Raw genomic sequence first — 14003 nt, 5'->3', positions numbered from 1 at the left:
CAATTCCCGTTAGGACCAGTTTGAGAAATGAACTTTTCTAAATTGGTTCGGTCTGAGGCGGTACAGGGGATTCTCTAGTTTGAGACCAGGCAATTGATACCAATTGTGCCAAACAACTGTATGGTTATTAGATGAAATTATAATTACGTTAGGTACTTATGTGACCCTTTTCTTACTACAATTTTGAGAACTTTAATTTGTAACTGAGAACCACATAGGTATAATGTACTAGACTGTTTTCTGAACTACTGGATGGGCTGCCGTTAAATAAAGCAGATGAACAATTGCGATAGCGAGATGAGAAATTATAAAACTACCTATGAATAATCCATCTCCTTTGTATTCTCGTACGTATACGACATCATTCTTGATGAACAGTACAAAAATTTTATTATCCTTTTTTAGAGGGTGTTCTTAATGTCCGTGTACTCTTCGTTCTCAAAACTGTAATAAATACACATATACAAGTTGTCAATTGACGACAGTGCTCTAATTACAAAACGTGTGTTTCGTACCCGCGTATATATATATGGCCAATCATAAATTACACCCAAACTCACGAGAGACATAGATGTAGGCCATACAAATATTTCTCCATGCCCGGGAATCGAACCCGATACATCTGCGTCGCAGTCCAGCATGGTGACCGTTCGGCCACAGAGGCAGTTAAAATGGTTTACATGTCGTAGCAGCATTGTGACGTTATTGTTATAATAAATTGCTATTTATTACTTATTACTGTTATATATTTAAATATCAATATTTATATTAATAATGTACCAACACAACATGTCTTAGGATTACTTGTTAAACATTATAATGGCTGGCTAAGCATTATAATAATTAAATCAATTGTATACGCGATACAGCTAGCCTAGTGTGGGGACCGTGGTAATCATAAAATTGTTGCTCTCAGTCTGTCAAATAACGTTATTTTATTTATTATTTTTATAGAGATTCACACACCAGCAATATGGCCATCGGAAGGCAGAATAGTATTCCAAAATGTCAATTTGCGTTACGCTCCTGACGAACCGCCAGTGTTGAAGAATCTTAACATCTGCATTGAGAATGGATGGAAGGTAAACTATCTAGGACATACGAACTAGAATGCTATTAATTGCTATAGTTTAAATGCTACTTCTCGAAGTATAGGTCTATGATTAACTGCACGAATACAAGCGAGCCAGATCATTATTTGATGCGCCCATTAAAGAATATTAAAATTAAATTTTTATTGAATGTCAGAATGTTTCAGCACCATGATACCCAATTATTTTTTTGGGATATTAGTCCACTAGTTTTATTATAATTATTAATACAAAGACCGAATATTACAATTTTCAAGATTGATTAGGAAACTGATTTGCGTATGGATTTCCTTCATGTATATGCGATAGTGTTACGCCGTATAGTATCTGTTCAACCCAGCAACAAATGTTTTTTAAACTTTCAGGTGGGCATTGTCGGTAGAACGGGTGCAGGCAAATCTTCCCTAATTTCGGCCGTGTTCCGATTCGCCTACATCGACGGCTTAATAGCAATTGATGGTCTCGATACCGCCCTCGTATCAAAGCAGGTAAGTGAATTTACTTAATGATTTTATTGAATATACATTATATATATTAGTCTATTTTTGAAAAGCGATAAAAAGCAATAAAAACACATTAAGATCTGTCAAGGTGCCTACAGATTTGATCGATTTGTGATAATTGTTACTATGACCTACTTGCGATGGATCAGATTAGAGATGGAGTGTAAAATGTAGTAAACGCAATAATGTTTGTAGTTAGCATTTTAATTAGTTAAATTTTACCTCATTTAAATATTACATTAATAATATATTTGAGCAAGAATTTGATATGTATTTCTTCAACAAAAATCAGTAAAAACGAACTATGTGAAAACGCGTATGCGAGGTTTTCATTTTAAGGCGACGATATAGAGTGTACTAAAGCGTCAAATTTGAAAGCGATATTTTCTTTATAAGCTGAGCGTTTACGTGATCATAGGAATTGTTTGGGTCTGAATCACTTCACATATTATGAACATTTTCATGTGCACTGAGTCTTAAGAGGTTAGATTCCACAGTGTCGACCTTGAAAAAATACGTTGTCGATAGTCTGTTGCTTACACATTTTGTTCAATTATATCTGATCACAAGAGCCGATCGTCAAAAAATCGAGCAAATCTATAGGCACCCTCACAAACGCATAGAAAAATTCGTAAGATTTGTTCACTCGATCTGTAGCTGAGTTGGTAGAGCAGTGGCCATGATTTGGCATGCAGGCTCGAGTAAGATAAGATAAGATAAATTTATTTCAATATAATTTAAACTAATACAATACAAGTAAAACAAATGTAAATAAAGATATAGTATTCAAGTAAGAATTAATAAGGGAATCTTGATTATACATTCTTCATAGTAAAGTTATACATTTTAATATATTATTAGCATCTAATGTGTAATTGCTATGCCTAAACTAAGTAAATGTATATCTGTATTTTAGGCATCTTTATGGGCAAATTTCTTTATATTACAGCTCAAAAATAGATTTTCTATATTTAACAATAAAATAATTAGTGGTTATAAATTAATGGTTACCTATATAGAACAACAAATTGTAATTATGAAACAACTTCCAGCAAGTCCTCTGTTTCATTGTAAGTCTTATTCTTAAGCCACAGTTTGACGGTTCTTTTACATTCTATTTATTCATGGCGAAATAATGCAAATTAGAATTTAATTTAGAGTGAAGGAATGTACTAAGTAAGCAAAAGAATCTATGTGAGTGTGCTGTGCGGAGTTGTGCTCGAGATGAAAAGGTATCGAGTTGTTCGTGGTTGGTTAAAGCATGGACCAATAACCCAAGAGGACTGCTAATCTCCATATTAAAAATCGTAGCTCTGAAAAAGGTCAAAATGCCGTCTTATTTCTAGATGGCGCTGATCGATAGCATGGAATTAGTTTATATTTACGTAAATGGCCGTGGATATCGATTAACTCCTCTTTTATAGGAAATATAGTAGTTATTCTATTTTTATTATAATGTTTTTCAAATATTTAGTAATAAACTAAAATTATTCTCTGAACTTCGATATTTATGCGTATCAATAGATGGCATTGTTCGTTGTTAACTAATTAATAACGTAACGCTTGCGAATATAGTTAGATGGCGCTAATCCTAAACAAAATAAAAGAATACTTGGAAGTATCTATAAAAATCTGAGCAATATAGTATAACCTAAAGGAAGTGTAAATTGTCATCCGTTTGCGGTGGCGCACAGTGGGCCCAAATTGATAATTCTTGGAAATAGGAATAATTTGTGGAGTATCGAGATAATTTTTTTTATGTGATAGACAACACTCCTAACAACTTTTATTCTTGTATGATTTCTTGAAAAGTTGATAGTTTCAGAGAATTTTTTTTTTGTGGTGAAATATACATTTTGTTCTTTATCTCAAAATATACGAAAATGTAGTGTGCGTGGGTTACTTACAGTATAGTTCCAATCATTTTCTATGTAGAAAAAAATAATCCGTCTGCATGTACTTGCGGCTTTGTAAGTAAAGGTGCGGCAGAATTGTAACTCTTTTATGTACTTTTTTAACAAAATACATGAGCTTCGATTAAAGAAAATTTAATTTTAGTGCTAAATTACACAGAGCGTTATAACAATAACACGAAAGTTAAGTAGAAACTAGTATATTGTGTTAAAAAATAAATAACAAATCTAACATTTTGACATCTTTTTACTCATAAAGCCGCAAGTACCTGCTGATGGATTATTTTTTTCTTGATAGAGAATGATTGAACCTATACTGTAAATAAACCACACATATTACATTTTCCTACATTTCGAGATAAAAAATAAAATGTTTATTTCTCCAAACAAAAAAAACTAAAATTTATTTTTTCTGAAACAATCAGCTTTTCAAGAAATTACATAACAATAAAAGTTATCAGGAATGTTATTATGTATCATGTGAAAAAAATCAGCTCTGTATTCCTAAAATTGTTTCATGATTAAATAATTATTTAGCCTAAAATTTATACTTTTTATTTCCGTTATTTGTAATTACCTTCAGATTAATTTATACTGGGTTGTTGGACTTTATGCACTGTTTGTAATAGATGACATATTACACACAGATTACACGAAGCTCATGTATTTTGTTAAAAAAGTACATAAAAGAGTTAGCAATTTTGCCGCACCTTTATTTACAAAACCGCAAGTACATGCAGACGGATTATTTTTACATAGAAAATTTATTATTTCTACATAGAAAATGGTGGGAACTATACTGTAAGTAACCCACGCACATTAGATTTTCGTATATTTTGAGATAAAAAATAAAATGTATATTTGTCCATACAAAAATTTTTTTCTCTCTGAATCTATCAACTTTTCAAGAAATCATACAAGAATAAAAGTTGTTAGGAATGTTATTATATATCACATAAAAAAATTTGCTCGATACTCCACAAGTTATTCCTATGTCCAAGAATTATCAATTTGGGCCCACTGTGTGGCGTTCCGATATGACCCTTTGGGACTAATGCAATATCTGCGATATTTAACGCTATATCATACTTCTTGGAATTACAAATAAAATTAAAAAAATATTATTTCTCACGTTCGGTGTTCTCAGCCTAAAATCACCGTAGCCATTGTTTTTTCTCGCTTCTTACACCCAGTAACATTGAAATATGAATAATTTTATTTTAAGCTAAACTATCAATATGTCTAAATGGCATTAGAATAGACAAAGTAGTATTCTAGTTATTATTTAGAGGATGGAAACGTTGCGAGTTGCGATTGTTTTTTTTTTACAATGTATTTGTATACGACTCCAGGTACGTATCCATTTTGAGGTAAAATATAGCGCCATCTAGTTGATGTGTTTGTTATCACTAGAAGCAGATTTGATAAAATTCAATGTGTCAATGTAAAATAACGTTACAAAATAGCTATTTGGTAATCGTCGCGACATCTAGTGTACCAACAGGTACTAAATACCCGGCTACGCTATCTTGTATGACGATTAGCAGTCCTCTTGAGTTATTGGTCCATGGTTAAAGTAACGAAATCAAATGGAGTAATTGAGTGCTTTTTCAAAATGATTTGTTGGATAAACAGTTGCCGAACTGAGAGGATACCGCACTCATTTAGAAGTTTGCAGGTTGGATAATCGAAAGCACGGAAGTTATAAGGGTGGTCTTATGTGCAGTGTTGGGCGTTAATTAATTAAATTTCAATCAGAAATTCAATCAGATTAAAAAATCAATTCAATTGCAATTAAATTAATTGCAATTAATTTTTTTAGTTGTTCTAAGAAACAATTGGGGGGCCGGTTGGTGGGTCGGTTGGGGGGCCGGTTGGGGGGCGGTCAGGGGTGAGTGACCCACCCCCTAACCCAAACCCACTCAAACCCACTCCCTAACTCAAGCTCTAGCTGATAACTGAAAACTCTAGCTGTTTCGCAATTGACAATTAATTAATTAATTGTCAATCTTTAATTGCCAGAACAATTAAATTTTGCCCAACACTGCTTATGTGCACCGCCGCAGGACGTAATGCAGTAAAGTAGCAATGCTTGGCAGAGGGTTAAATACAGTGATTTGAGAAGGGCGCTGCTAGCTGCGTATCTTAAATTTTTTTAAACATATATCAATTTCCGAACTCTAAAAGTAAGCACTACAATATGGTTTTTGAAATTAAGATGATTGTTAATTATGACACCTAAATATTTAATGTCGTTTGTGCTGTCCAGTGTTGGACAAGCACAGAGGTTTAAATGAGTTCGAGGCCTTGTACAATGGTGAGTTACTATTGAAAAAGCATTCTCAAGAGGTTGTGAGGAGATATTGTACTGCCAGATCGAAGATATTTTCATTATGTTCGATCCTTGTATTAATAATTATACTGCCCTTATAGTAACCATGGATCAATAACCCAAGAGGACTGCTAATCGCGATACAAGACAGCGTGGTCGGGTATTTAGTACTAATTGGTGCACCAGATGTCTCGACGAGTACCAAATAGCTATTTTTGGAACTAATTTGTTTTACATTGACGAGCTGCAATTTATCAAAGCTATTCTAATTTCTAGTGATAACAAACACATCCACTAGATGGCGCGTATTGCACAGATTTTTGTAGATATTGCACTTTTCTTTTATTTTGTTTAGGATTAGCGCCATCTACCCATATGCGGAAGCGTTATCTATTGGCACGCATATTTGCCAAGTGTAGGAAAATAATTTTTTTATCATTATCAAAGAGGAATTAAGTGATATTCACTGCCATTTGCATAATCTAGATCTAAGACGGGATTTTGATCTTTTTCAGAGTACCACCAGCGTCGTCCTAACACGCCTTCCATTATTATGCGAATGTGTACGAGTTACCCTACTTGTTTTATTCTACTATGATTAATATACTAATTTATACTATAATGCAGAATATTTTACACTTTAAATGATTGTCTAAAATATTTAAGTAGCTTTGAATGCGTTTTATTGTTAGAAACCACCAATGACGTCAAAATAGTGTATGTTCTTGGTTATGTTGTAGTCAATCAGAGGAGAACTTGTACAGTGTAAATTTACATCTGATGTTTTGTTACAGGGACTTAGATCAAAAATATCCATTATCCCTCAAGAACCTGTCCTGTTCTCGGCGACAATTAGATACAATTTGGATCCATTTGATATGTACAGTGACGACGAAATCTGGAGAGCGCTTGAACAGGTAAACGAGATAACGTAATTAAACACAAAGTGATTTAGCAGTGTTTGTTCTAAATAGATTCTTGTTTCTCAGGTCGATATGAAATCTTCCATGCCTTCGTTGGATTTCAAAGTAACGGAAGGAGGATCAAACTTTTCTGTGGGACAACGGCAACTGATGTGCTTGGCTCGAGCAGTGCTTAGGTCCAACAAAATTCTCATTATGGATGAAGCCACTGCTAATGTGGATCCTAGGTGAGCAAAACAAGTATCTGTTGGCCCTTCAAATCTTTCGCCCTTGGAAATGCGTTTAAGGTTCAGAAGAAGTATATTCGGGCTACTGCGGTGCATGTTTCGACGACAGATGTAAATAAATCATTGTTCAAAAAACTAAACACACTGCCTTTGGCATGCATGTATATCGGGGATAACCGTGTATTTGTCAGAACTTATTCTCAATATTTCAAAACATGCGGTGAAATGATTCAAAGGCGAACTAAACCTAAAATTAATTATGAATCTTTTGTACCAACTTCATAATGATAAGCCATAAAGTAATTTATAAGAAAAACTTGTTTGCTAGAACACGTCGGTTCGAATCCGGCCGGATCGAAGGATTTTTTCTGAGTGTTCGATCATTGTATTAATAATTATAACAAACTAGCGGAGTAATTTCGCGAAAAAATAATTGATTATCAATTCAATAACAATTCAAATCAAATAAGTTAACAAATCCTATGTGCCTATAATTTTTTCTACCCTTACTTACCCTTCAAAACCGGAATACAGTAAAACTTGGTAGGCCAATGAGTAACGCTTACATTACTGTTTGGCGGTAGAAATAAGTAAGGTGGTAGTATCTCCCTGGACGAGCTCTTTCACGATGAGCTCTGCTGGTACGATATACTTGAGCGTAGAGAAAGCCAGGAAAGTGCGTATTCACTCTTGTTAGGCGAGTAGGAGGTTAGGCGAATGAAATACCAACTTGTGGTTACTTGCAAAATTCTGCGCGGTAATATAGATTCCCCAGATTTGCATGGTGAGCTGTGTCGACTCAATGCGCCTAACAACTATCACCGCAGTAGAAAACAACACTCCGTGCTCCCAAACGGTAGCGTGCTCAATTCTCTCGTTGCCACCAACCCTGAATGCGACTTGTTTACGGATGGATGGTCAGGAATATTGTCAGAATGTTTGTATTATTGTGAAAAGAGATGCTTGAAAGGTACCTAACATTACATAATTATTTTTAAGTTGTTAATATTATTTCTTTAATTATTGTAATTGGTTTGTCCGTAATAATTAAAGTAAAAATAAGTAAAGTAACATAAAGTTGTTTGACAGTAATTAAATAGTATCGCAGACAAAAATGTCACTTCTGTTATTTGTGCCGTAGAGTTTATATTGATTCAATATAATAACTACGCCTTATCACTGACGGCTGACCCCGCAAACATTTAAGAAGGTACGGCTATGATGAATAGTAGGATGATTGCCGTTTTGTCATATTTGATTAGTACTAAAATATACGCGTTTTAGAGAAAATATTTCGGTAAACTTACTTGTCTTGTTAGAAAGTTCAATGTCACTCTCATGTACATGTATCGCCCCGTAGAAACCGCACAAACACCTTGGTGTCCACCGCACTGGTCCACAAATGTGTGCATGTAAATTATCGAATTTTATGAGTTGATATTTCTTTATGGAGAAGTAGTAGGCGTCAACTACACAGAAAACACCTGGAAATCGTACGGTAAAAACAACGTACTATCATAATATTTTTATATTTAATTTTACGGTAAACGCTGTTAGTGGCCATGGACGGGTTAATAAATCACAATTAACATTTATGGGAAAAGAAACACGTACGTTCGTAAGAAATACGTAGCATTTGTTGCGCCCTCAATTGATTATTTTCTTCAAGTTTATCCTGTAACCAGAAGGTTGACTGAAAGAGATTAATATCTAGCAATCAATCTAGCAATAAGTGACCGATCGAGTTGGCGTGCAAAAGAAGAGGCCTATACTCAGCTGTGGGTGTTAACGGGCTGATGAATAAGGCCGCCCGTTGTACCAGTCTTTTGTTTTTTCTTATGTTCATGTGTGCAATAAAGAATATTTTTGTATATGTAGCAGAAAACTCTACACTTATGTACCTGCATAAAATGATGATTGAACATCTAGTAGCAGTAGAGCTTCTTGTGGAAGAGTCTGGTTTTGAAGGGTTAAAGGATCTGGTAAAATTACAAGCACGTGGGACTTTACAGCTTATGTTTCAAGTTTCTTGTGTGGGCAGGCGTGTCACTTACCACCAGGAGCAAGACTTCTAACCGTCATTTGGTATTATAAAAAAAAAGAGTTTCATACAATCCTTTTAATTATGGAATGTATTTTATTTCAGTACGGACAATTTTATACAGCAAACCATTCGACGGCAGTTCGCATCATGCACCGTGCTTACCATAGCTCACCGTCTGAACACCATAATGGATTCTGATAAAGTCCTTGTTATGTCGAACGGAGAGATTGTAGAGTTCGATCACCCCTATATTCTTCTTTCGGATAGCAACAGTCAATTTTCCTCAATGGTGCGTGAAACTGGTGAGAAAAACAGCGCGACTCTTTTCGAAGTATCGAAAGACGCTTACTTTCGCAGTAATCTTCAAGAATACGGACAGAAAGAAACGAATCGCTAACAAGTATATAATTTTTTTAGCAAGTTACTAGTATATATGATGGATATATGGACACTGTAAATAATATAAATAATATAATTTATGATATATAGCGTAAACTACATTTATTTTAATAAATATTTTTACATTTTACACATACGTATGTTTCTTTCTACTTTATTGATGACGCTGCGCTATACGGCTTGTATTTGATTATTGCGAAGATTATAAAAGTTGCACAAAATGGAGCAGCTTCAGGATTTTGTACATAGTAGCGATATCGATTTCGCACTCCTCCTCATACCCTTTTGCTGCAGCTGCGTGATGTTACTACTTCTTGAATTACCTTATTCTAGCATTGTAACAGCGGTACATTTGGTACACCAGACGTAGCATTAAGAAAAACAAAACGCAGATTATTAATGCTGAGGGTATATATAATGTGAATTGCATCCAATTAAAGGAAAACTGTAACAAAAATATTTGGGAAATAAAGGATGTATCCACTGATATTATTAAATCAGTAATGTTAAAACAATCATACCAGTAATACTGGTAACTCACTCGAATTGTATAAATTACATAATATGTTGCGCCTGGGATATTGGCAACGATATATTTTGTAAGATAAATATACAGCCATTAATATCAGCGATCCAATTAATATTTCAACCTTATTCCTCAACAGCATTGATTCAAAATTTTGATCAGTGCAATTGTCACAACAATGTCCCATCTTTTGTCCTTTTACTATTTGTCCCTGGTATAAATTTACTTATATTTTTATGTACATAAAATCATTCTTAAGTTATACCGGTCGCCCACAATTGCTGGAAAAATAACGGAACATTATTTTTAGGTTTTCAATACATTTGAGACATGACAGTTTTTTTTTGTTATGGCAATAGAGCTTTGACTTTTTGCCAATGTCAAATCGCAGGATTTGGAAAAAAGGGATCACAAGAGTTGCTATATTTATGTATTATAAATATAATAAGATTAAGGTTAGGAATTAATATACATATTAATCATATTTTAATATCATTGACCGGGATAAAGGAAGATATAACATTATAGTAGGTACATGGATGTGATGGTAAACAAGACAGACTGGTAGGAAATGGAACATTCAAGGCTTCTAGGGAATTTAGGAAAGAGGAACGATCATAGCGGGGGCAGGAAAAGAACATGTGATCGAGGTCTCCCGTATCGTTTCCATATTCACGTAACCTAGTCAAGTATGCAGGGGTGCACAGATGACCAAGACGCATTCGGACAATAATACTAGCAATTGTTTTATTACATTCTATCTAAGCAACACAGGGTTTTTTTAGGAATATGAGTTTGTACTTTAAAATACTGTTTGCTTTCGATTGAGAGGTTTTAGTTAAAAAAGTTTTTCCCATGAATCGAATAGATGGATTCAAGGCCTTAACTTTTTACTGCCATGATTCCTTAATCATGGCAGTAATTGATATATGGATGTACATCTCCACAAGTCATCGCGTCTTTAACTAACTGATCTGCTCTTTCGTTACCTTTTATGCCTTGATGACTCGGTATCCATGCTAAACTTACTGAATAAATTAAAGATTTACATTTTAAAAGTATTTCTCTAATATCACAGATAATAGAATAACAAGGCCTCATTTTAAATGGGACTTTTTGAATAGCTTGTAATGAACTTTTGGAATCGGTAAAAAACACTGATTTGTTTAATTTCATTATTATAATATATTCTAGGGCTTTGCGAATGCCTAAGCATTCTCCTGTAAATACAGATGCCTCAGGTGGTAATTTAATTTTTTGAACAATATTGTATTCAGTATAAAAATCTCATCTACTCCCACATTTTCAGCATCTGAACATTTTGAGGCATCTGTAAAAATTAATGAATCATACCACTTTTCGTCTGTATTAAAGTTGAATAAAATGTTTGTTTTTATGTCATTTTTATCAACACCTACGTTGTAACATGTAGCAGAACTTAAAGAGAGAGACTCAAAAGTGTTAATAAATATAGGTAAGACGGGAGAGTGGTAAATGGGAGCTTCAACAGATAAGAGTTTCCTGAAACTAATAATGAGGCAGATTGAGGTTTGTGTCGCAATAATTAAGTGAACATAAATGTTCTTTAAAAATTTGTAGCTTGTGTAAAAGAGGATGGTGCTAAACTGAAAGGTTTTGAATAAAAATTTATCACTTAGAATTTGTCTTCTTAAGCTAAGAGGGGGCTCTGCGTTTTTAACCTGCATGGCATTGGTAGGTGATGATTTCATTGATCCTAAATGCTTTATACTGAATTAAATCTAACTTTTTAAAGGCTGTTATGTTACCTCTTTGAAGTAAAAATGCACCATAATCAAGTACACTCCTTATCAGGGCATTGTACATTAGTCTTAGTGAAGTTGGGTGAGCACCCCTACAAACCCCTGATAAACATCTCATTACATTGAACACCTTTTCCCATTTTGAGACATCATAGTCGCAGTGCTGACCGCCAGAAAGTTTTTAGTCCAATATGACACCTAGAAATTTAACGTGAGGTTTTATTTGAATTGGAGTTTCATCATATAGGACGTTAATATCTGGTGTGACACCTTTCCTTGTAAATAAGACTATGTTACTTTTCTCAACTGATAATTCTAATCCATTTTCATGTAACCACTGATTAAGTAGATTTAAAGAATGATTTAAAGTGCGGGAAGTAGTGTTAATTGAACGATTAATAGAATATAAAAGAAAATCGTCTGCTTACTGAAGAGTTTCAATATTAAATGAATAATCCTTTCTGAGAGCATAGAAAACATAAATATTGTCAACATTTGTGATACTTTAAGATCTTTCCATTTTTCTACAAACATTAATATAATTATATTATTAATATAAGCAGCATGAATGTCAAGGAATGCTGCTAATACAAAGTCGTTGGTGGAAAATGCTAAACGAATATCGGAAACTAATAATAATAATAAATTATAGCTCTCAATGTACCATTCTAAATGATTTTTAACCAAGTGTCAATTTGGCTAGAATAGAACTCAAAGCTATTGAACGAAACGATGAGGAGTCGGAAGGTGTTTTACCTGGTTTTATAATTGGAACAATAACTTGCGATGTCCAGGAAAGGGGACCTCCCCAGTGGCTATAATTTTATTGACTAAATCCAAGTAATAAGACAGAGTAGAATCTTTTAAATTTATAAAAAAGGAGAAAGGTATACCGTCTTCACCAGGAGAGCTGTCTTTTACATTCTGGAAGACGCCTTTTAATTCTAACTGACTGGACTATTGAGTACTGTATTTGATGACTATAGATCATGACTGTTTGTAATAGATGGTTCAGAAACTGGTGGCGGTGCGAGTTGATCCATAAAAAAAATAGCCATAGAAGGGGAAAGGACTGTAAATGTGGATGAGTTGAATGCTTATCTAAAGCGTTAAATATTACACCACACTTCAGATGGACTTGTGTTTGGAGATGCACAAAAATACATCCGCCCATTTCTTTTTTTCTGTTTAAGTAATTTTCTCGTGTTATTATTAATATTGCAAAGGTGGTTATAATATTCAGGTGACATACACATTCTATACATTTTCTCAGCTTCCTTACGCTTTTTAATGGCCTCAGAGCTTTCCCGATCCCACCAGAGAGGTAAAGGAATTTTTCCAGAGCGATCACTTTTTATTGGAAATGTCTCATTTGCTGCCTCTAAAAGATACTTCGCTAATGCTTCAGTATACTTCAGTCTATGTTCGGCAAATCCCTAGTCTTATTATATATAAACTATAGTTTTAAATTTCTCCCAATCTGCTTGCGATTGGAATAATCTGTATTTCATGCGCGGTTTCGGTTAGTAACCAGTAACTTTGTTTTAGTAACTTTGATTGGAGTATTTATAATAAGGGCAGAATGATCACTACCATAAGATGAAGTACGAGGGAACCAACTCATGTCTGAAGCCAATCCTAGTCAAAAAAAAAAACAAACAGACAAGTCCATAGCACTCACATTTTCATCAGAGTTGTAGCTCTTGAGTTTAAAACACATAAATTATGAGAATCTATAATTTCTATAAATTGTTCACCTAAGTAAGTAGTAAGCCGCGCTTGGGGTAGTGATTACCCCAAGCGCAGGTAGTGATTACCCCAAGCGCAGTGATGACAGTTAAAATCATTCAGTAATAATAGACATAGTTAATTTAATCTCTTTTTGATGATTCAATTGTGAACAAGTTTTGCTTATAGTATCCCAGGGGGCCTACCACAACCTCTTAAAACAATATTACTTTAACTTTACATTGACTTTTCATAATAGATAGAATAAAGCTTATTGTAATGTTAAAACTTGATGTTCTATTGGCAGTTTTGTTCATTCACTTAGTTCGTACCATGACGCGACTTTAACATTAAAGTAATATTGCTCTTATGTCAAATTTAGCAATTTTTAATTAGTTACACGGATGAAATGGAAACAATATTATTTTCAGTTTTTTTGTCTTAATATTGATTTGTAATGATTAAAAGTTAAGTTGAACTTATTTATTGACATATATGTATCTCTTCAATAATTAGTTTATTTTTTATTTATTAGC

General features: G+C 33.9%; 1 protein-coding gene across 1 annotated transcript in view; it reads left to right on the top strand.

Moving 5' to 3' along the window:
• The window catches only part of LOC113233337 (multidrug resistance-associated protein 4-like), a 65033-nt gene extending 55549 nt beyond the window's left edge, over positions 1-9484 (top strand). Inside the window, exons 21-25 of the mRNA XM_026468440.1 lie at positions 955-1082; positions 1457-1579; positions 6634-6756; positions 6829-6989; positions 9136-9484. Coding sequence (XP_026324225.1) covers positions 955-1082; positions 1457-1579; positions 6634-6756; positions 6829-6989; positions 9136-9430 — 830 coding nt within the window. The 3' untranslated portion in view covers positions 9431-9484. The remainder of the gene's footprint in view (positions 1-954; positions 1083-1456; positions 1580-6633; positions 6757-6828; positions 6990-9135) is intronic.
• Positions 9485-14003: the final 4519 nt, after the last annotated feature.

The sequence above is a fragment of the Hyposmocoma kahamanoa genome, unplaced genomic scaffold, assembly GCF_003589595.1.
Source record: "Hyposmocoma kahamanoa isolate Upper Pololo Valley unplaced genomic scaffold, ASM358959v1 78, whole genome shotgun sequence".
Taxonomy (NCBI): domain Eukaryota; kingdom Metazoa; phylum Arthropoda; class Insecta; order Lepidoptera; family Cosmopterigidae; genus Hyposmocoma; species Hyposmocoma kahamanoa.
This window is presented reverse-complemented; position numbering and strand designations above follow the sequence as displayed.